This window comes from Heterodontus francisci, chromosome 9 (assembly GCF_036365525.1).
Source record: "Heterodontus francisci isolate sHetFra1 chromosome 9, sHetFra1.hap1, whole genome shotgun sequence".
In the NCBI taxonomy this organism is placed as follows: domain Eukaryota; kingdom Metazoa; phylum Chordata; class Chondrichthyes; order Heterodontiformes; family Heterodontidae; genus Heterodontus; species Heterodontus francisci.
This window is the reverse complement of record NC_090379.1, coordinates 99,423,213-99,447,240: the sequence shown is the minus strand read 5'-3', so window position 1 is coordinate 99,447,240 and position 24,028 is coordinate 99,423,213. Positions and strand designations below refer to the sequence as shown.

Below are 24,028 nucleotides of genomic sequence, written 5' to 3'. Positions count from 1 at the left end.
GGGAGGGGAGTGGGGTTCTCAGTGTGGGAGTGGGGAGGGGAGTGGGGTTCTCAGTGTGGGAGTGGGGAGGGGAGTGGGGTTCTCAGTGTGGGTGTGGGGAGGGGAGTGGGGTTCTCAGTGTGGGTGTGGGGAGGGGAGTGGGGTTCTCGGCGTGGGGAGGGGAGTGGGGTTCTCGGCGTGGGGAGGGGAGTGGGGTTCTCGGCGTGGGGAGGGGAGTGGGGTTCTCGGCGTGGGGAGGGGAGTGGGGTTCTCGGCGTGGGGAGGGGAGTGGGGTTCTCGGCGTGGGCGTGGGGAGGGGAGTGGGGTTCTCGGCGTGGGCGTGGGGAGGGGAGTGGGGAGGGGAGTGGGGTTCTCGGCGTGGGCGTGGGGAGGGGAGTGGGGTTCTCGGCGTGGGCGTGGGGAGGGGAGTGGGGTTCTCGGCGTGGGCGTGGGGAGGGGAGTGGGGTTCTCGGCGTGGGAGTGGGGAGGGGAGTGGGGAGTTGAGTGGGGTTCTCGTGGGAGAACAAAGAAAATAACAGCACAGGAACAGGCCCTTCGGCCCTCCAAGCCTACGCCGATCCAGATCCTCTTATCTAAACCTGTCGCCTATTTTCTAAGGGTCTGTATCTCTTTACTTCCTGCCCATTCATGTATCTGTCTCGATACATCTTCAAAGACACTATCGTGCCGGCGTCTACCACCTCCGCTGGCAACGCGTTCCAGGCACCCACCACCCTCTGCGTAAAGAACTTTCCACGCATATCCCCCCTAAACTTTTCCCCTTTCACTTTGAACTCGTGTCCGTGAGTAATTGAATCCCCCACTCTGGGGGAAAAGGCTTCTTGCTATCCAACCTGTCTATACCTCTCATGATTTTGTACACCTCAATCAGGTCCCCCCTCAACCTCCGTCTTTCTAATGAAAATAATCCTAATCTACTCAACCTCTCTTCATAGCTAGCGCCTTCCATACCAGGCAACATCCTGATGAACCTCCTCTGCACCCTCTCCAAAGCATCCACATCCTTTTGGTAATGTGGCGACCAGAACTGCACGCAGTATTCCAAATGTGGCCGAACCAAAGTCCTATACAACTGTAACATGACCTGCCAACTCTTGTACTCAATACCCCGTCCGATGAAGGAAACCATGCCGTATGCCTTCTTGACCAATCTATTGACCTGCGTTGCTGCCTTCAGGGAACAATGGACCTGAACACCCAAATCTCTCTGTACATCAATTTTCCCCAGGACTTTTCCATTTACTGTATAATTCACTCTTGAATTGGATCTTCCAAAATGCATCACCTCGCATTTGCCCTGATTGAACTCCATCTGCCATTTCTCTGCCCAACTCTCCAATCTATCTATATTCTGCTGTATTCTCTGACAGTCCCCTTCACTATCTGCTACTCCGCCAATCTTAGTGTCATCTGCAAACTTGCTAATCAGACCACCTATACTTTCCTCCAAATCATTTATGTATATCACAAACAACAGTGGTCCCAGCACGGATCCCTGTGGAACACCACTGGTTACACATCTCCATTTTGAGAAACTCCCTTCCACTGCTACTCTCTGTCTCCTGTTGCCCAGCCAGTTCTTTATCCATCTAGCTAGTACACCTTGGACCCCATGCGCCTTCACTTTCTCGATCAGCCTACCATGGAGAACCTTATCAAACGCCTTACTGAAGTCCATGTATATGACATCTGCAGCCCTTCCCTCGTCAATCAACTTTGTCACTTCCTCAAAGAATTCTATTAAGTTGGTAAGACATGACCTTCCCTACACAAAACCATGTTGCCTATCACTGATGAGCCCATTTTCTTCCAAATGGGAATAGATCCTATCCCTCAGTATCATCTCCAGCAGCTTCCCTACCACTGACGTCAGGCTCACCGGTCTTAATTACCTGGATTATCCCTGCTACCCTTCTTAAACAAGGGGACAACAATAGCAATTCTCCAGACCTCCGGGACCTCACCCATGTTTAAGGATGCTGCAAAGATATCTGTTAAGGCCCCAGCTATTTCCTCTCTCGCTTCCCTCAGTAACCTGGGATAGATCCCATCCGGACATGGGGACTTGTCCACCTTAATGCCTTTTAGAATACCCAACACTTCCTCCCTCCTTATGCCGACTTGACCTAGAGTAATCAAACATCTGTCCCTAACCTCAACATCCGTCATGTCCCTCTCCTCGGTGAATACCGATGCAAAGTATTCGTTTAGAATCTCACCCATTTTCTCTGACTCCACGCATAACTTTCCTCCTTTGTCCTTGAGTGGGCCAATCCTTTCTCTAGTTACCCTCTTGCTCCTTATATATGAATAAAAGGCTTTGGGATTTTCCTTAACCCTGTTTGCTAAAGATATTTCATGACCCCTTTTAGCGCTCTTAATTCCTCGTTTCAGATTGCGCCTCCAATCCTGATATTCTTTCAAAGCTTCGTCTTTCTTCAGCCGCCTAGACCTTATGTATGCTTCCTTTTTCCTCTTAGCTAGTCTCACAATTTCACCTGTCATCCATGGTTCCCTAATCTTGCCATTTCTATCCTTCATTTTCACAGGACCATGTCTCTCCTGCACGTTAATCAACCTCTCTTTAAAAGCCTCCCACATATCACATGTGGATTTACCTTCAAACAGCTGCTCCCAATCTACATTCCCCAGCTCCTGCCGAATTTTGGTATAGTTGGCCTTCCCCCCCATTTAGCACTCTTCCTTTGGGACCACTCTCGTCTTTGTCCATGAGTATTCTAAAACTTACGGAATTGTGATCACTATTCCCAAAGTAGTCCCCTACTGAAACTTCAACCACCTGGCCGGGCTCATTCCCCAACACCAGGTCCAGTATGGCCCCTTCCCGAGTTGGACTATTTACATACTGCTCTGGAAAACCCTCCTGGATGCTCCTTACAAATTCTGCTCCATCTAGACCTCTAACACTAAGTGAATCCCAGTCAATGTTGGGAAAATTAAAATCTCCTATCACCACCACCCTGTTGCTCCTACATCTTTCCATAATCTGTTTACATATTTGTACCTCTATCTCGCGCTCGCTGTTGGGAGGCCTGTAGTACAGCCCCAACATTGTTACCGCACCCTTCCTATTTCTCAGTTCTGCCCATATTGCCTCACAGCTCGAATCCTCCATAGTGCCTTCCTTCAGCACAGCTGTGATATCCTCTTTGACCAGTAATGCAACTCCTCCACCCCTTTTACCTCCCTCTCTATCCCGCCTGAAGCATCGGTATCCTGGGATATTTAGTTGCCAATCATGCCCTTCCCTCAACCAAGTCTCAGTAATAGCAATAACATCATACTCCCAGGTACTAATCCAAGCCCTAAGTTCATCTGCCTTACCTACTACACTTCTTACATTAAAACAAATGCACCTCAGACCACCAGTCCCTTTGCTTTCATCATCTGCTCCCTGCCTACTCTTTCCCTTAGTCACGCTGACTTCATTATCTAGTTCCTTACAGGCTTTAGTTACTACCTCCTTATGTCCACTGACCTCATTTGGTTCCCATCCCCCTGCCACATTAGTTTAAACCCTCCCCAACAGCGTTAGCAAAAGCACCCCAAAGGACATTGGTTCCAGTCCGGCCCAGGTGTAGACCATCCAATTTGTAATAGTCCCACCTCCCCCAGAACCGGTCCCAATGTCCCAAAAATCTGAACCCCTCCCTCCTGCACCATCTCTCAAGCCACGCATTCATCCTGACTATTCTTTCATTTCTACTCTGACTATCACGTGGCACTGGTAGCAATCCTGAGATTACTACCTCTGAGGTCCTACTTTTTAACTTGGCTCCTAACTCCCTAAATTCTGCTTGTTGGACCTCATCCCGTTTTTTACCTATATCATTGGTGCCTATGTGCACAATGACAACTGGCTGTTCACCCTCCCCCTTCAGAATGTTCTGCAGCCGATCTGAGACATCCCTGACCCGTGCACCTGGGAGGCAACATATCATTCGGGAGTCTCGTTTTCGACCACAGAACCGCCTATCTACTCCCCTTACAATCGAATCCCCTATGACTATAGTCCTTCCACTCTTTTTCCCGCCCTTCCGAACAGCAGAGCCAGCCACGGTGCCATGAACCTGGCTACTGCTGCCTTCCCCTGGTGAGCCATCTCCCCCAACAGTATCCAAACCGGTATACCTGTTGTGGAGGGAGATGACCGCAGGGGACACCTCCGCTGTCTTCCTGCTCTTTCTCTGCCTTTTGGTCACCCATTCCCTTTCTCCCTCAGCTATCCTAATCTGCGGTGTGACCAATTCGCTAAACGTGCTATCCACTAACTCCTCAGCATCGCGGATGCTGCAAAGTGAGTCCATCCGCAGCTCCAGAGCTGTCATGCGGTCTAACAAGAGCTGCAGCTGGACACGCTTCCTGCACGTGAAGGAGTCAGGGACATCAGCCGTGTCCCTGAGCTCCCACATTGAGCAAGAGGAGCAGAACACGGGTCTGAGATCTCCTGCCATTTCTAATCTTAAGCTTAGCTTAGTCTGAAACTTAGATAAATGAAAAAGGAACGAAAAGTTTTTACCAATCACACGATAAAAAACAAAGTAGAAAAAGCCTTACCTTATCTACACACCACCGAGTCCTTTTTTTTTGGTTAGAGGAGGAGAGCGGGTGGGAGACACTACCCGTGTCGTGTCTCGGGTTCAGAAACGGAGGTGAGCGGGGTTCTCAGTGCGGGAGTGGGGAGGTGAGCGGGGTTCTCAGTGCGGGAGTGGGGAGGTGAGCGGGGTTCTCAGTGCGGGAGTGGGGAGGTGAGTGGGGAGCTGAGTGGGGTTTCTCGGTGTTGGGGGAGTTGGTGCGGGAGTGGGGAGGTGAGTGGGGGAGGTGAGTGGGGTTCTCGGTGCGGGAGTGGGGAGATGAGTGGGGGAGTCGGTGCGGGAGTGGGGGAGTCGGTGGGGGTGTCGGTGCGGGAGTGGGGAGGTGCGTGGGGGAGTCGGTGCGGTGAGTGGGGGAGGGAGTGGGGGTTCTCAGTGCGGGTTGGGGAGGTGAGTGGGGTTCTCAGTGGGGAGGGGAGTGGGGTGTTCAGTGCGGGAGTGGGGTTCGGAATGGGGGAGGGGAGTGGGGTTCTCAGTGGGGGCTCTGTGTGGGAGTGGGGAGGTGAGTGGGGTTCTCAGTGTGGGGGTGCGGGAGTGGGGGAGTCGGTGCGGGAGTGGGGGAGTCGGTGCGGGAGTGCGGTTCTGAGTGCGGGAGTGCGGTGGGGTTCTGTGTGGGGGAGTGGAGTGGGGTTCTCTGTGCGGCAGAGTGAAGGCAGGGTGGGAGCGTCGGTGTGGCAGGACGGCAGTCTGGGCCAGAGGGCGGCAGTATAGGTGCGGGGGTGTCAGTGCGGGCATGGGGGGCCCTGACGGGAGCGCTGGTGGCAGCGTGGTTGCGGGGTAGCACTGTGGGAGTGTGGGCCAGTGGGGTAGCAGTGTGGGAGTGGGGTAACACACAAAATTCTTCATGTTTTCCTCACACTGGCAACTCTGATGCTTAATGCGTGTGCTGATTGTGCTCGTTTTCTTCCCCCTCTAGTTTCTGACTGAGCTGACCCGGCTTTTCCAAAAATGCAGGAACTCTGGAAGCATTTACCTCACTATGAAGAAATGTCAGTATCAGTGCATGCCTTGTTTGCTTTGTATTGGGAGCATTTGGAGCAGGAGGAGGCCATTCGTTGTTAATTTTATATTAATTGTGTATAGGTGGTCGACATTTACTTGAAATTCACTTGCACCCAGGCAAATCACGGGACCTCCTTGTGGGACTGCTCCTGGACTTGGCCAAGGTGGCCATTAATAGGTCCAGGCAGCAGGCAGTCGAGGGGGTCCTCCAGCCGGACTGGCTGCCTCTCTTCCACGGCTATGTCTGTGCACGGGTGTCCCTGTAGAGGGACCACATGGTGTCCACCAGTACGCTTGAGGCCTTCCACGACTGCTGGGCACCAGAGGGTCTGGAGTGCATCACAGGAACCAAATTTTAATTTGATTTAGTTAAGTTTCCTTTTATAGTTTGTGTTTTATTACCAGATGGTACTGGTTAGTGTTATCTAGCCCCTTTGTTTGATTTATTTGGTGCTTCAAAAGAGGTATAAACAAACACAGACTGAAAATGTGGTTGAGGTTGAGAGATGTTTGCTTCTAATGTGTAACTTTGTAAATAAATGCCTATAAAAATGTGTAAAAGATCGACTCCAGTTCTACCTTTCACCAACTGGCTTTCTGGAGTATAGCGTTCAGCCCCTCGAACCTACTCCACCATTCAATTAGATCATAGCTTGATCTGCTCTTTGGCTCCATTTATCTGCATATCCCTTGAAGCCATTACCTAACAAATATCTATTGATCTTAGTCTTCAACATTTAAATTGATCCAGCATTCAATGTCAGCTGTAGTTCAGGGGGTACTTCACTCGCCTGTCAGTCAGAAGGTTGTTGGTTCAAGTCCTACTCCAGAGACTTGGGCACGTAATTCAGGCTGACATTCGCAGTAATAGCTCAGGGAGTGCTGCACTGTTGGAGGTACTATTTTTGGATAAGCCATTAAACCGAGTTCTTGTCTGTCCTGTCAAGTAGATGTAAAAGATCCCACAGCATTAATTCAAAGAAGAGTAGTTGAGTTATCCCTAGTGTCCTGGCCAATATTTATTCCTCAACCAACATCACAGAAACAAATTATCTTAATATATTGCTGTTAGTGAGACCTTGCTGTGTCCAAATTGGCTGCTGGATTATTACAACACTGACTTAATTGGCTCTGAAGTGCTCTGGGCCATTCTAAGGTTGTGAAAGGTGCTATATGAATAGAAGTCTGGCATTTTCCTTTTTGCGGGAGTGTGTCCTAGATTTCCACTGCCCTTTGTGTGTAAAAGTGCCTCTTGATTTCACTACTGAACTGGCTAGCTCTGATTTTCAGCTTGTGCTGCCTTGTGCTGGGTGCACTGTGCATAAGATATTGGTAGTATGTAGTTAACATGACCATACAGAGCTGAGAAGTGTGGGTTCTCCCTTTACTGCTGATTGAGAAGGACTCCACCTATCTACCCTCCATTCATCTCCCTTCCTAGTCCACTACAACAGCAATTGAATTAGTTGCCTTATTTTGTAGCACCTTGCCACACAGAAGGAGTCCATTTGACCCATCCTGCCTGTGCCAGCTCTTTGAAAGAGCTATCCAATTAGTCCCACTCCCCTGTTCTTTCCTCATAGACCTGCAAATTTTTCATTTTTATGTATACATCCAGTTCTGTGCTTGGGTGTGGGGGCAGGAAGAGGTGACTACATGGCAGGAGTGATGATGGTGTAAGGCAAAAGGAGGTTGTGATGAGAGAAATTGAGAGAAACAAAAAGATATATCTCTGGGCAGTGTTCTTAATTTATTCTCGGATGAGTGTTGCTGGCAAGGCCAGCATTTATTGGTGTCGGTGAGCTCACCGTGCTATTAGGAAGGGAGTTCCAGGATTGTCACCCGGCTGCAATAAAGGAAAGGAGATCTATGTCCAAGTCAGGATGGTGTGTGACAAGGTGATAGTTTCTCACGCATCTGCTGCCCTTGTCTTTCGAGGTGGGTTTGGGAGGTGCTGCTGAAGAAGATCTATGAATGGTTACAGCCGGATATTAAGTGGGAGGGAAGCATGCAAAATCTGTCGAGACCAGGGAGCATGGTGGAAGAACCCAAAGGTGCACACTGTGTCCACAACTTCCGATCTCTTTCTCTTCCAATCCTAATTTCTCTATTGCTAAAACAGATTATCTGATCATTATCACATTGTTGTTTGTGGGGACTTCTCATGCGCATTTGGCTGCCATACTACCTGCATTATAACAGTGTTTACACTTCAGAGGCTTTTATTTCTCAAGAAAAGAGACTGAGAGGTGATTCAATAGAATACTTCAAAATTATGAAAAGGTTTGAGAGGGTTGATTAGAACAAATATTTCCACTTGGGGAGTCCAAAACTAGGGGCCATAAATATGATAGTCACTAATAAATCTAGCAAGAAATTCAGGAGAAATTTCATTATTCAGAGTGGTTAGAATGTGGAACTCGCAATCACATGAACTAGTTGAGGTGAATAACAGATGAGTTTAAGGGCAAACTCAATAAGTACACAAGGCAAAAGGATTAGGAGGATATGACAGGATTAGATGAAGACGGTTGGGTGGAGGCTCATGTGGCGCATAAACACAGGCATGGACCAGTTGGGTGTAAAGTCCTGTTTAGTGCTGTAAACTCGGTCATTCCTCCCTATTCCCAGTGGCTCTGGTGCATCCATCCTACATTCAGTACCTGTTATCCAGAGAAAATGGGAGCAAGGGTCAAGATCAGAATTTGGTACTGTCTTTGCTTCAAATTAATCAGCCCTGTTGCTCTGCAAGACTCAGTAACCCTTCATTCAAATGCAAATGAGTTTTATTTATTTTAGAAACTAACATATAGAGATACAATATGAGTAATTTGAGACATGACATGTAAGTGTAGAAGGCTTGGGAGGAAGAGGTGACTTTGGACCAATAGTTCCCAAAGCTCTCCACCACTCAAGTCATGTCTGTTGTAGACTAATTGATGGCGATTGATTGTTATGATTAGTCACAACTCTGTTATCATTGTATCATGTGACCACCAGGATGGTAGAAGATGAACTGAGTAGACAGTGGTCTAGCGATTGTTGTGTTCCCTCCCAGCCAGCTCCCTAGTGGGTGAAGGTCAGAGAGGTGCAGCTTGAAGATTTACCTTTATAGATCTGTATGAGACCAGAAACAACCTGTTGTTATATAGCACCACTTCTTTTCTTTTTCTTTTGGGCCTCCTTATCTCAAGAGACAATGGATACGCGCCTGGAGGTGGTCAGTGGTTTGTGAAGCAGCGCCTGGAGTGGCTATAAAGGCCAATTCTGGAGTGACAGGCTCTTCCACAGGTGCTGCAGAGAAATTTGTTTGTCGGGGCTGTTGCACAGTTGGCTCTCCCCTTGCGCCTCTGTCTTTTTTCCTGCCAACTACTAAGTCTCTTCGACTCGCCACAATTTAGCCCTGTCTTTATAGCACCACTAATGTAGTAGAAACATCGCAAGGCACGTCACAAGAGCGTCATCAAACATTTTGACGCTGAGCCACGTAGAGATATTAGGGCAGGTGACTGAACACTTGGTCAAAGAGGTACGTTTTAAGGAGTGTTTTAAAAGGAGAGAGGTAGAGATGTTTAGGGAGGAAATTCCAGAGTTCAGAGTCTAGGCAACTGAAGGCGCAGATGCCAGTGATGGATCGATGAAAATCAGGGATGTCCAATCAGAAGAACAGAGATCTCGGAGGGCTGTAGGGCCAGAGGATGTGACAGAGGTAAAGAGAGGCGTAAACTATGGAATATATGCGTTGAAGAGATTGGGCAGAATTTAACGTGCGCCTTTTTGTAGATGATGGTCGGACAAAGCCAGTTCCGCGGAAGGGGCACCCTGACACCTTTGACCCTGCCGACAACAAGTGTCTATTGCGGGCAACTGATGGGAAAAAGAAGATCAGCACAGTGGTAAGTGGCGAGAGGAGAATGAGTAGCAAACTTTAGCTAATCTCTAAATAGGAGGAAGAGGCCATTCAGCCCCTCGGGCTTGTTCTTCTCTTCCCCCCCCCCCCCCCCCCCCCCCCCCCCACCCCCATTCAGTTAGATCTTGGCTGACCCATATCTTGGCTCCATTACCTACCTTTGTTCCATAATCCCTTGATGCCCTTACCTAACAAAAATCTATTGAGCGTAGTGTTTAAAATTTCAATCCACAGCCTTTTGGGGGAGAGCGTTTGAGTCTATTCCCCTACTGAATTCCTCTGAACAATGTAGGGGGAGATCCACTCATGTATGTGTGATGGATGTATAGCTGGTTAACCAGATTGAACTGTTCAGGCTGCATTAAGAAGCCAGTAGGTGGTGGGAAGTGTGCCCTGTACAGTCTGTGCTCATGCATTGAAATGACTTCTTTTTATTTTCAGATAAGCTCCAAGGAAGTGAACAGGTTTCAGATGGTAAGTCTGTAAGCTTGCTATGTGCATCATTACAGTGATGACCTTATTGGTGTAAATCATGAATGCGTCTGCCTTTACAGGCTAGCCCTAGCAAAACTGGAGTCAATGGGAATCAGTGGGAAAACTCTCTGCTGGTTAGAGTCATACCTAGTGCAAAGGAAGATGGCTGTGGTTGTTGGAGGTCAATCATCTGAGCTCCAGGACATCACTGCAGGAGTTCCTCAGGGTAGTGTCCTAGGCCCAACCATCTTCAGCTGCTTCATCAATGACCTTCCTTCAATCATAAGATCAGAAGTGGGGATGTTCGCTGATGATTACACAATGTTCAGCACCATTCGCAACTCCTCAAATACTGAAGCAGTCCGTGTAGAAATGCAGCAAGACCTGGACAATATCCAGGCTTGGGCTGATAAGTGGCAAGTAACATTCACGCCACACAAGTGCCAGGCAATGACCATCTCCAACAAAAGAGAATCTAACCATCTCCCCTTGACATTCAATGGCATTACCATTGCTGAATCCCCCACTATCAACATCCTAGGGGGTACCATTGACCAGAAACTGAACTGGAATAGCCATATAAATACCGTGGCTACAAGAGCAGGTCAGAGGCTAGGAATCCTGCAGCGAGTAACTCGCCACCTGACTCCCCAAAGCCTGTCCACCATTTACAAGGCACAAGTCCGGAGTGTGATGGAATATTCTCCACTTGCCTGGATGGGTGCAACTCCAACAACACTGAAGAAGCTCGACACCATCTAGGACAAAGCAGGCCGCTTAATTGGCACACCATCTACAAACATTCACTCCCTCCACCACCGACGCACAGTGGCAGCAGTGTGTACCATCTACAAGATGCACTGCAGAAAGGCACCAAGGCTCCTTAGACAGCACCTTCCAAACCCGCGACCTCTACCATCTCGAAGGACAAGAGCAGCAAATGCATGGGAACATCACCACCTGATGCATGGGAACATCACCACCTGCAGGTTTCCCTCCAAGTCACACACCATCCTGACTTGGAACTATATCGCCGTTCCTTCACTGTCGCTGGGTTAAAATCCTGGAACTCCCTTCCCAACAGCACTGTGGGTATACCTACCCCACATGGACTGCAGCGGTTCAAGAAAGCAACTCAGCACCACCTTCTCAAGGGCAATTAGGGATGGGCAATAAATGCTGGCATAGCCACTGACGCTCACATCCCATGAATGAATTTTTTAAAAAAAGGCCTAGGTGCTTGCTCCTGATCAGTTGATGATCGTAGACATCGAGTGAGGATGAGATCAGATGTAGCCGTGCTGTTTTTTTTTTCCCTGCCTCTTTTACATGTTGGTTTTCTTGGAGAAGTTGCTGGCTGAAGAGGGGCTGTGTGCAGTACTGTTGCACAGCACTAGATGTCACTGTGCCCTCTCTGAGATGGGCACTGTTCACCTGGAACTGTTTGGTTTCTTTGACCTGTTTATTTTTTTCATGTACCTTTGCCCATTTATGATTGATATTCTTGTAATTTAGAATAATTCATGAGCTACCTTCCAGTCCTTCGTCAAGCGTTTCATCTTTTGGTATGAGGGGAGAAGTTTAATGCTGATATAAACAAACAACAATCTGCATTTTTATAGCACCTTTACCGTATTAAAATATCCCAAGGAGCTTCAGAGGACAAAATTGACAAGGCCAAAGAAGGAAACATTAGGATAGGTGACCAAAAGCTTGGTCACCAAGTAGGTTTTATGGACCATCTTAAAAGAGGAGAGAGATGGAGAGGCAGAGCAGTTTAAGGAGGGAATTCCAGAGCTTAGTGCCTCAGCAGCAGAAGGCACGGCTGCCACTCGTGGCCTGAAGGACGTGGGGGATGGACGAGACCAGAATTGGAGCGCACGATCTCAGAGGACTGAGGGGTGGAGGAGGTTACATAGATAGGGAGAGTCAAGGCCTTGGAGAAATTTAAACACGAGGATGTAAGTTTTAGAATTAAGGTGATGCTTGACTGGAAGCCAGTTTAAACTGCGAACACAGGGGTGATGTGTGAATGGGACTTGGGCGTGCTGCACTGTTAGAAATGTTATCTCTTAGATGAGATGTTAAATTGAGGACCCATTTGCCCCCTCAGGTGGCTGTAAAAGATCCTTTGGCATAATTTCAAAGGAGAGTTCTCCCTGGTGAGCTGGCCAATATTTATCCCTCAGCCAACACCACTAAAACACTTGACCTGGTCATTATTGCATTTGTTTGTGGGAGCTTTCTGTGCACAGTACGTGGCTGCATTTCCTACATTACAGCAGTGACTACACTTCAAAAGTGCTTCATTGGCTGTAAAAAGCTTTGGTACATTGTGAAAGGTGCTGTATAAATGGCAGTCTTCTGTTCCATGTTATTAATAAACAGTACAGCACAGAAATAGACCCATAATGAACTCTCTACAGAAGGCTTGCATAGGAATCAGATCAGATCTTAGTGGTGGCTTTTGGGAACTGCTTCCAAAGGAAAATGGTGTCAAACCAGATACACTTTGATTTATTATTTTCTTCCATCCCCGGTGTTTTTGTTGTTTTAGATAGAAGGTTTAGGAGCTTTTGCCATATGTTGATATTCTCTGCATAACTTGTTTAAAAGTTTCTATTTCAATGCTCTGGGTTTTCAGGCATACTCAAATCTGCTACGGGCACACATGGACGGCTTGAAGAAGAAAGACAAGAAGAGCAAGAGCAAGAAGACCAAGGCCACACAGTGACTGCGCTGTTGGCGTGGTAAGGGGGTGGGGGGTGTCTTTTCCTGTACCCAATGTCTGGAACAGTTTTCAAAAATTGCTTGCAAATCCAGACCCTCGTTGAGCTGGAATCGACTTCAGCTTCTCGCCAGTTTTTATGAACTTAAACAGCACAGAGATGTGGAGGAATTGGGCGTTGGGTGTGTGGAGGAGGAACTCCTTTTGGTCGAGCATTTATTGGAGAGACAGTGCATCCAGAGGTGTGACTGATAACTCTGTCCCTCATGGCAAGTCATATTTCTGCAGTTATTCATGCTTGTGGAGATCTTTACTATGAGGCATTGCGGGATGTAAACTGAAATAAGAATCAGAGCTCCACTTTGCTCCTACCCTCCTTCCTAGGATTTTGTTTCTGTTTTACACCAGTGTATCATTGGGCATGTGACCCCCCCCCCTCTGGGCAAAGATTGTATTGATTAATCCTTCATCCCTCTAAAAAGTTTAAGTTGAGTCTGTGTGTATTGTGACCTCTGGATTGCAGTTGATAATTTTGTGCCTGCTCCCCTGCGTTCTCTATCACTGCATTTGGATGTGATCCTACAGCTCTTTAGAAACCTAGATACTAGAAGCTGAGAGGTGCTCTTCTGTCCATGAAGGAGACCAAACCCTTTGTGGAATTGATTGCAGGGGGGTGACACTGCCCTTTAACTTAAATACCCTCACCTTCCCTGCTGCACCCTTTAAAAATAAGCTTATTCCACATAACATATTAGCAGAAATCAGCCAGAAGGAAACAAATCAAGGGGCAATAAACTTTGATCTTTTACCAATTTGAGTGTTGACCTACTGCCATGATGGTTTAATCTCTTTAGTTGACCAGCGTGTGGTTGAGTTTTTTTTTTAAGTGTAAGAAATCATAGCAATGGGACACGAGTGAATTTCTTGCTGAAGCTGGTTTTGTTTTCAAACTTGGTTATATATTATTATAGAGCTGTATGTTAACTATAATAAATGCATGAAAAGGCTTTCTGAACTGTTATTGCCCCAAGGTTATTTGTGTTTTTGTTTAATGGTGAGTTCATAGCCATAGGTGTCAGCTGTGACTTAGTGGGTAGCACTCTCAACACAGTTAGAGGGTTGTGGATTTAAGACCCACAATCCAGAAACTTAAAGCGGCTCCAGTGTGGTACTGAGGGTGTGCTGCACTATCAGATGCCATTTTTTGGATGAGATGTTAAACCATCTGCTCTCACAAGTGGACAGAAAAGATCCTGTGGCACTAGTTGAAGAACAGGGGCATTTCTGCCAGGTGCCAATATTTATCCCTCAACCAACAACACAAAAACATATTATCTGATTGTTATCTCAGTGCTGTTTGTGGGACCTTGCTGTGTGAAAATTGGCTACCTTGTTTCCTACATTCCAACAGTGACAATACTTAAATGTATATTGTTGACTGCAAAGTGCTTTGGGACATTTTGTGGTTGTGTATAAATGCAAGTAATTTCAAAGCAGAAAATGTGGTGGGTTCAATAACTGTGTCAGGCAAACCCCTCCGCCTGCCAAGACTAAGGCCCACATGATTTCACCACATGACCATTAAAACTTGAAATTGCAAGCCTCGGGCTGGAAGAACATTTTAACAATGGATAGCTGAAACGCAACTCTTTTACACATGGGTGAGATTTGAAAATCTGTCAGCCTCCATTAACAAATTCTGTTTCTGGAACAGAGGTTGTTGAATATTGACAAGAAAATACGTAAGTGAGATGCATTTTCAGAATTTTTGTTTAATGAGGACTCTGTGCTTGAGTAGTCATTCTCAGGACATTACAAATCAGTTACATCTGGTATTGTAAAGCAGTGAAGGTACAATAAGTATAGGTTATCCTGTGTACAAATATATACATTATGTACTGATAAATACAGGTGAGTAGGCAAACTCCACAACCACTCCGTGCACTTAAGGACAGAACTCGTATCTGAAAAGCATCCACACAGTTATTGTGCTTTCCTTCACCTGTGAAAGCACTGACTGCTGTCTCTCCTCCTCACCCACTTGAGAGAATGCTGTTCATCCAGAAGGGGCATCATACTTGAGCCCTATCCAGCCCACATATTCACATTACAGCAGGGTTAACTGGATAGTGAACATAGTAATTCTGACTAATGTTCCCTCCTTTGAAGTGAAGTTTTATACTACATCAACAGCTTGCCTTTATATGGCACCTTTAATATAGTAAAGCATCTTCACAGGAGTGATATCAGACAAAATTTGACACTGAGCCATGGAATGGGAATACTGGGACACAATCAAAAACTTGATCATAGACATAGGTATTAAGGAGCATCTTAAAAAGAGAGGTAAAGAGGTTTAAGGATGGAATTTCAGAGCTTAAGGCCGCAGCAGCTAAATGCACAGCTGCCAATAAAAGCAATTAAAATCAGAAATGCGGAAGGTTAGAAATTAGTGTCAAACAATGGCTCAGTGGAATCACAGTCCTCCAAATCAGAAGGTTGTGGGTTTGAGCCCTGATCTAGAGACTTGTGTGCACAGAAGCCAGGCTGACGCTCCAGTGCAGTACCGAGGGAGTGCTACACTGGCGCAGGTTCCATCTTTCAGATGTCAAACCATCTGTCTTCTCAGGTGCAAATAAAAGATCCTGTGAACATTTTTGAAGAATAGGGTGCTCTCCCTCGTGTCCTCACCAATATTTATCCCTCAACCAGCATCACTAAAACTATAGATGATCTGGCCAATATCACATTACTGTTTTTGGGGGGGGGGGGGCGTGGGGTCTTGTGCAAATTGGCTGTCGCATTTCTTACATTACAATAGTTAATACACTTCAAAACGTCCCTCATTGGCAGTGAAGTGCTTGGGGATGTTCTATGGTCATGAAAGGCGCTATAACAATGCAAGTTCATTCATATTAATGATTCACTAGTTCTCCGTCCACTTCCCTGATGCAACGCAGCAATTGGCTATTGAATTCTACTTGTGAACAACCCCATGTGTTAGGATCACCACAGTCACAAAATCATAAGTTAGTTACCAAATCAGTTCATCTTAATTCAGTTATCCAGAAATAAAATACTAAAGTCCCACCGATCAGGACATCCAGCTATTTGTAAAAATTATTATTTTTTGTTCCTTCCATCAGTGCTCTGCTCAGAAGTCCATTCCAACTGTTGATCACTCTGTATGAAGAACTTTCTACAGTAGATCTCCTCATGGAACTAGCAATAATGTCCTTGCAGATGTACTGAAGTGTGGAATGGTGGTTAGCAATTTCGCATTTATAACTAGCAAAACATCCTGAGGCACTTCACAGGAGCAATCACCAAACAAAATTTGACACCAAGCCATATAAGACAGGTGACCAAAAGCATGGTCAAAGAGGTAGCTTTTAAGGAGTATCTTGCAGCAGAGAGAAGTAGAGGGGTTTAGGGAAGAAATTCAATAGCTTAGGGTGTAGGCAGCTAAAGGCACAACTGCCAATAGTGGAGCAAAGAAAATCAGGAATGCAGAGAACTTAGAGGGCTATATGGTACAAGAATGTTACAGATACAAGAAGGGAGAGGGTATAGAGGGTTTTCAAAACAAGGATCAGAATTTTAAAAGGGAACCAGTTCGGGAGGCAGTGTAGCCAAGCAAGGACATGGGTAATGGTTGAATAGAACTTGGTGTGAATTAGGATGCAGGCAGCAGGTTTGGATGAGCTCAAGTTTACGGAGGTGCAAGGTGGCAAGGAGAGTGTTGGAATAGTCCAGGCTTGTGCATAAACCTGAATCCTCCAGTGTCACATAAGGAGATTTCCATCATTTGGTCTACACTTCCACTCACTTAAGCATTAGTGATAGATATTCAGGTGTGACCTGTCCAGGCTGTGGCTGACACCATCAAAATCCTTAAACAGTCACTAGTTTGCCTAATAGTCTCATGCTCATAAAATGTCTCTACAGTACTTTACGAATACTACAGTATAGACCATAAACCCATATTCTGTTGGAAAAACAATACAAGTGGAAGTCACATAACATGCTTATGCATATTACCCTTTCACCTGTACCCCACTGTGTTCATCACTGTTATCCCAAAAATGTTTATGAAATAAATAAAAACAGCATATTCTATATTGTAAAGGACGTGAAATGCTTGAGAAGGAGCAATAAGGCAGTAATTCACTGTTGTCCTATTGATATTCCTAAACCATACAAGCCTCATCTACACTACTTGGCTGAATTACTAACTTGCAACTCATTCCCAGTTGTCTGTTATCCAATATAGGATTGCCAACTTTGGCTGAGTGTATTCCTGGAGCTTTCATTACATGATGACCGCCCTCCCCTCCCCTCCCCACCTCCAATCACCCCCTCCCCAAACTCCTGCCATTGGTCACCTATCAGTACCCTGCCTTCCTACCCCAATTATCCAATTGAATGATTCTAATAGCAGGAACTCTGTGCTACAATTGTCCTTATATTTCTGTTCAATCTTGGCAACCCAAGATGGGCAGTCACTTTGCCCTGAAGGTGGCCAGCTCCCAATTGAGGGGCAGGCCCAAGAGATTCAAATTGGCCACTACCTGACATTAACAGGGCTTTCCCAGCTATAAAGGAGTTTGAGATAACACTACTGATACAAAAAGGAAAGTCAGTCTGGGCCACAATGTGTCTTCCTTCCACCCAACTGAGAAGGTTTATTTTCTAGCTCAATATGTCTCCCATTTCCTCTCCTGTGAGCACTGATTTCTGCTAGACATCAGTTGCCCTATAATCTCACTCATGTTTCCATTCCTAATGGGTGAGCCCACACAGTGGATATTTGAACATGGGGGGCATCACAGCCCAAACAATGCTGTCCGCACCCAATGTCCACATGCTCGCATTTTTCCAAGTCATTGGCACTGGCATTAGGAGTGACAACCCCACATGACTTTTGCCCTCCCCCACTCCAGTGACCTCAAGGACGATTGTAGCATCTATACTGCCTTCCAAATGAGATTGGCTAACTCAGTACAGGTTGAATCAAACCCTTCTACTCTCAGTTGCACAATGTTTGCACCAATTGAGCAAGTGGGGATGCTGCAGGAGTCAACTTTTGATCCATCAATGAATATCTTGCTTCCATAATGGTGTCAGCCACAGCTCAGTTTGTATCTTCTGAGTCAGAAGGTCATGGTTTCAAATCCCACTCCAGAGACTGGAACACAAAATCTAGGCTGCCGCTCCTGTGTAGCACTGAGGGAGTGCTGCACTGTTGGAGCTGCTGTCTTTTGGATGAGATGTTAAACGCCATCCCTCTCAGGTGGATGCAATAATTCCCATGGCACTATTTCAAAGAAGAGCAGGGGGAGTTTTTCCCCATTGTCCTGGCCAATATTTATTCCTCAACCAACAACACTAAATAAAGTAATTATCTGGTTATTATCTCATTGCTGTTTGAGAGATCTTGCTTTGCGCAAATCAGCTTTGGTGTTCCCTAAATTACAATAATGACTACATTTCATTGGCTGTAATACACAGGGATATCCTGAGAACTTTCTTACAATACGTCAATTCAGTTCAGACAACGGTATAAGCATACATGCGACAAGAAGGGTAAGAAAAGAGCTTCATAACCAACCCCATCCAGTTGACGGCACAAAGTCACACACTGTTCTGCTATCTCCACACCTCCGTCTCTTCTGAGAGAGGTATGAAACCCAAGCCTTTCAAAATCATGGTTGGAAGTGATGGGGAGATGAGGTTGTAGGGTTCACTTCACCTCCCCAACCATAAAGGGACTTCAAAAGGCAACTAATTTACTGACTAAACTATACCCCACCCCCTTCAAATTCAACAAATGCAACCAATTAATTTGCAGTCACAGTTTTTTTGCTTATTTACAAGTGACTGTTCAAAGTGATTAAAAAGTTAAGTACAGATTGATATGATATCTATCAAAACACAATTCATTTCAGTAGATATTGTGACCATTATGGAGATATCACAGGCAGTGTAAGGATGTTTTACATTTTTCATAAATTAAGTGGTTATGGCAAGGCACCCAGTGAACACCAGACCTCAACACAAAATGGCTCTTAGCTCCAACAGTCTTTTTGAGAGGTCGCTGCACGGGAGAGTCGAGTGACAACCAAATATCTGAACCTCTTGCAGAGATTCTATGGGGCAACATGTGCCAGATGGAGACCAATGCACAGTTTTGGCAGCAAGACTGAAGCTGGTAGTCTCATACTGTTCACAGTTGGTGACACTAACCTCTGATGTTAACCCGAGTCTCAACACGCGACTATCTTGTCCCGAGTCATGGTCATATCAGATTTTCAACCTGATTGAAAAGTCCTGGTGCTTCCAAACCTTTGTAGGTGTCAGCTGTGGCTCAGTGGGTAGCACTCTCGTCTCCCAAGTCAGAAATTCAAGCCCCACTCCAGTGACTAGAGTACATAATCTAAGCTGATGCTCCCAGTGCCATGCCGAGGGTCTGCTGCACTGTCGGAGATGCCGTCCTTCAGGTGAAATGTTAAACTGAAGCCCTATATGCCCTCTGTGGACATAAAAGATCCAATGGCATTACTCAAAGAAGAACAGTTGAGTTCTCCCTGGTGTCCCAGCTAATATCTATCCCTCAATCAACATCAAGATTATCTGATCATTATCACATTGCTGTTCGTGGGATCTTGCTCTGCACAAATTGGCTGCTACGTATCCTACATTACAAGTGACTACAATTCAAAAAAAAAGCTTCACTGGCTGGGATGTTCTGAGGTTGTCAAAGGCACAATGTAAATGCACGTTTTTTTTTCTTTCTTCCCCCATCTTTGTTAAGTTGCCTGGATCAACATTTCTTAATTCTCAACAATAGCAAAAGCCTAATGAGATATTTCCTCCCCCCACCATCCACCCGGCTTTCTCTCCTCTTCCTTAAGGCTACATCTGGAACATGGAAAAGATATGCTTGGAATCCTTGCCCAAATGTATGCATTAACCTAGTGATAGGTGGCTATTTGACAGTGGGGGCAGCACAATAGGACCCAACCCCCGTCTTCAGCTTATGACCCTCATTCACTTTCTAATCTGGGTTGCTGGATTAGTGATCAGGGGCAGGAACCCGGGCTCATTTGCGCCCTCAAAAGCTTGGGGCACACTGCAACCAACTGTAACATGCATACTTGCGACCTCAGTGGAGATCGGCTAACCCAACACAGACTGAGGCATTGAACCTGGACGTTTCGTATGGTGCACAATAACAGATGGAGCTACTCCAGCAGCCATAATCAAGGAGTTCCCATGGGACTGAAAACTACAAATCAACAACAACTTTCATTTATATAGCACCTTTAACGTAGTAAAACTTCCCAAGGTTCTTCACAGAACAGTTATCAAACAAACACTGAGCGACATAAACAGATATTAGGACAGGTGACCAAAAGCTTGGTTAAAGAGGTAGGTTTTAAGGGAGGAGGAGAGAGGCAAAGAAGTTTATGGAGGATTTTCCAGAGCTTAGGGCCCAGGCAGCTGAAGGCATGGTTGCCAATAGTGCAACAATTAAAATTGGAGATGTGCAAGAGTACAGAAGTGGAGGAATGCAGAGATCTCAGAGGCTTGTAGGTTGGAGGAAGTTACAGAGGTATGGAAGATGAGGTCATGGAGGGATTTGGAAACATAATTCCTGTAAACAAGGAGAAGTGGGCAAACGGAAACCCCTTCCTGGAAGGGAAGAAGCTGGTATGTAGTCGGAGTATCCAACATCAATGGAGGCAACACTGACTTACGTAAATTTGAATAGATGGCCACCTAGTGTGGACTGGAATTGCCAGGGCAGTGACCATAGCAATTTAAGGAGAGCATTTAACTTATAAATTAACATGAGTGTGCACAAAATGAAGATCTGTTCAATTATAAATTTATTGAGGATTGATAAATAAACTGGCTAAGCATCGCAACACCATTTACTAGTTTCAGTTTCTAGACATTTCAGCAAAGGTCTGGTTAATATTCTAGGCCTCTTGTCCAAAAAAATACCACATCTCGAACAATATTTTACACCCATGTGAGCAAGTACAGTGGTTTGATATGTAATAGGCATCTGAGAACGAAGCCAGCTTAAAGCTTTACCTGGCCGAACTCAGGCTTTGAAACTTGTCTCTCAGATTCTTCACCAGCCCTTGTTGGCCCAAGTCTGTCCTTCTGCTGAGCTGGCTCATCTCCTTCCTTGGTTCCGACTGCTGCTTGGTTGAGGAGACCACCTTCTCAGCTTCTTTGGAACTGTGCAGCTTGGCCATTGGGTTTTCAGTTCCTGGCCTCCTGCTCTTGCCCTCACTATCTTGCCTTGACTTGTACTCCTCCGACTCTTGGTAGGCCCTGCACCTTTCGATGACCGCCCGAATGGAGATCTTCTCGTGAGACGTTGGAGACCTGATCTGGACGTAGCCCTCACCGCCACTGTTGCTGTCTTTGGCGGTCTGATCGTTCCTCTGACTTCTCAAACCATCCCCGTCACATGGCAATTTCTCCATGATGATGACTTTCCGATCATCTTGCAAGGTGAACTCTGAAGTAACATAGTGAGAAGCTTCAGCATCTTTAGTAAAGTGGCAGTGCTTGCAGTCCGATCTGGAACTTTGTTCAGTGCATCGACAATCCGATGAAGTAGTCCTTGAGTACGTCACATGGTTTCCGAAGGAACTCTCAGGAGTCGCCTGCAGAAGATACTGGATGGAAGAGTCGGAATGCAACTGTTTCCTAGCCCCAGTACCGTAAGCTGCTTTAGACACCTGAATCTTTGCACTGGAAGGGCTGTAGCCAGGTTTATACTTGTCCTCTTGTTCCGGAGAACTGGAATGGGACAGTCTGCCTTCCATCATCCCATTCGGCATGGACATGCTCTTGGCAAATCGGCCCAGTTTTGAGTGGCCACCTTCAGCTGTCCTCAAGAGATTTGCTCCAGCTGCCCTCTGCGTAGAATCTTTTGCAACCTGGCCACGCACAGAGGCGTACTTGGAGCGGAGCTCCCGAACATCGGGCCACAGAAAGGTTTCTATTTCAGTAGGGCTCAGGGGGCTCCTGGAATGAAACCTCACCGGAGACACTAAATTCGGGCTGATGGCCGAACATCTAGGGGAAGGGATCCTGGTGGAAGACGGAAGGAGTACTTGCAAATCCTTGCTTGGAGACAGAGTGTTGGTTTCCTCCATCAATGGTGCCAAAGGCACCTGTTCTTGAATAATTACATGCTCGTAGAGAGGCAAAGACAATGTCATCTTTGGCTTATCTGCTGGAGGATAAGGAATAACAAATAATTAAAAAGGAACAATTCTTGTCACTCATGACTGCAAACACTGATATTTAAACCTTTGGGCAGCACAGTGGCTTAGTGGTTAGCACCGCAGCCTCACAGCTCCAGCGACCCAGGTTCAATTCTGGGTACTGCTTCTGTGGAGTTTGCAAGTTCTCCCTGTGACCGCATGGGTTTTCGCCGGGTGCTCCGGTTTCCTCCCACAGCCAAAGACTTGCAGGTTGATAGGTAAATTGGCCATTGTAAATTGCCCCTAGTGTAGGTAGGTGGTGGGGATGTGGTAGGGAATACGGGATTAGTGTAGGATTAGTATAAATGGGTGGTTGTTGGTTGGCACAGACTCTGTGGGCCGAAGGGCCTGTTTCAGTGCTGTATCTCCCTCTAATCAATGTTCAAGGCCTTGGGGAAGGTACAGAGGAGATTTACTGATAAGGTGCCAGTGATGAGGAATTTCAATTATGTGGAGAGACTAAAGAAGCTGTGATTGTCCTTAGCGCAGAGAAGGTTAAGGGGAGATTTAATAGAGCTGTTCAAGAATATGAAGTGTTTTGATAGATTAAATAAGGAGAAACTGTTTCTACTGGCAGGAAGGTTAATAACCATAAGGCAGATTTAAGATAATTGGCAAAAGAAGCAGAGGGGAGTTGAGCAGGGTAGGAAATGTCTGGTCATGATAGTTCAGGCAGGATTGATGAACCAGTTGGTGTTTTCCTGTCTGTCACTTTTGCATATTCGTAAATGAGGACAAAACTATTCTACTACAAATGACTCATTCTTAGCAGCTTGGTACGGTACGGCATGTACTTGAATGGGGTGGGATTAAGTGGAATGTCCATACAACAGCCAACATAGGCATCCCTAAACTGATGGAAGAATTGTGACCTTAGTCACTAAGGGCACAATACTCTTGACACATTAAAACCAAATGGCAATTCAGTGAAGCAGACCACTGCACCTCATTTATTGAGCTCAGGGCTTTTGTCTTCCAATTATTTCATGGAATAACACCACTTCTCCCCTCTCCCCGATCATGAGATACTTGAATCAGATACAATGGGACAAACAAAATGTTGACACTGAGCCACATAAGGAGATACTAAGACAGGTAACTAAAAGCTTGGTCAAAGAGGTAGGTTTTAAGGACTGTCAAGGAGGAGAGAGCGGTGGTGAGGCAGAATGATTTAGGGAGGGAATTCCAGAGCTTAGGGCCTAAGCGATGAAGGCACAGCCGTAAGAGGCCAGAACTGGAAGACAGCAGAGATCTGAGAGATTGTAGGGATAAAGGAGTTTATGGAGATTCAGGAGGTGACTGCTTCATTCCATGTTCAACTGTGGACATTAGCTCCCAAGCTGTAGACAATACATTGTACAACACTTGCTGGGAAAGAAAACTCATTATAGTGAGCGTATTTATCTTGAATTTTCTAAAGCTCTCCTTGACAGTCTCCCATCTTGCACCCTCTCTAAACTTGAACTCAGCCATAGCTCTACTGCCCAAATCCTAACTCATCCCAAGTGTGGCTCATCCTGTGTTCATTGGCCCACATTGGCTCCTGTTTCAGCAAGACCTTGGTTTTACAGTTCTCATCCTTGAGTTTAGATCCCTCCACGGGCTCACAGCTCCCCATCTCTAACTTCCTCCAGCCCTACACCATCCAAGATCTCTGCACTCCTCCAATTCTGGCCTCTTGCACTCCTCCAATTTACATCACTCCACATTAGCCGTCATGTCTTCAGACGCCTAGGCTCTAAGCTGTGCAATATTCACATCATTACCTCTCCTTTGACCTTAAAACCTACCTCTTTGACCAAGCTTTTAGTCACCTGGCTTAATATCTCCTTACATGGCTTGGTATCAAATTTTGTCTCAAAGTGCTTCTGTGAAGTGCCATGCGACATTTTACTATGTTAAAGGCACTATATAAATGCAAGTTGTTGTTGTTTAATATAGAGATCCTATTATCGTTGTTAAATTATTAGTAAAACCAGCAAATAGGAAGATAGTAAGAATGTAAAAA

The 24,028-nt window shown here is 46.0% G+C and overlaps 2 protein-coding genes across 2 annotated transcripts in view; one reads left to right on the top strand and one right to left on the bottom strand.

Moving 5' to 3' along the window:
- srp14 (signal recognition particle 14) overlaps positions 1–13,734 on the top strand; it is a 28,908-nt gene extending 15,174 nt beyond the window's left edge. The window contains exons 2-5 of the mRNA XM_068039584.1: positions 5,530–5,602; positions 9,399–9,511; positions 9,967–9,999; positions 12,644–13,734. Coding sequence (XP_067895685.1) covers positions 5,530–5,602; positions 9,399–9,511; positions 9,967–9,999; positions 12,644–12,733 — 309 coding nt within the window. The 3' untranslated portion in view covers positions 12,734–13,734. The remainder of the gene's footprint in view (positions 1–5,529; positions 5,603–9,398; positions 9,512–9,966; positions 10,000–12,643) is intronic.
- A 3,354-nt stretch (positions 13,735–17,088) lies between these two features.
- Positions 17,089–24,028, bottom strand: part of plekhg3 (pleckstrin homology and RhoGEF domain containing G3) — a 196,450-nt gene continuing 189,510 nt past the window's right edge. Inside the window, exon 20 of the mRNA XM_068039586.1 lies at positions 17,089–21,989. Coding sequence (XP_067895687.1) covers positions 20,827–21,989 — 1,163 coding nt within the window. The 3' untranslated portion in view covers positions 17,089–20,826. The remainder of the gene's footprint in view (positions 21,990–24,028) is intronic.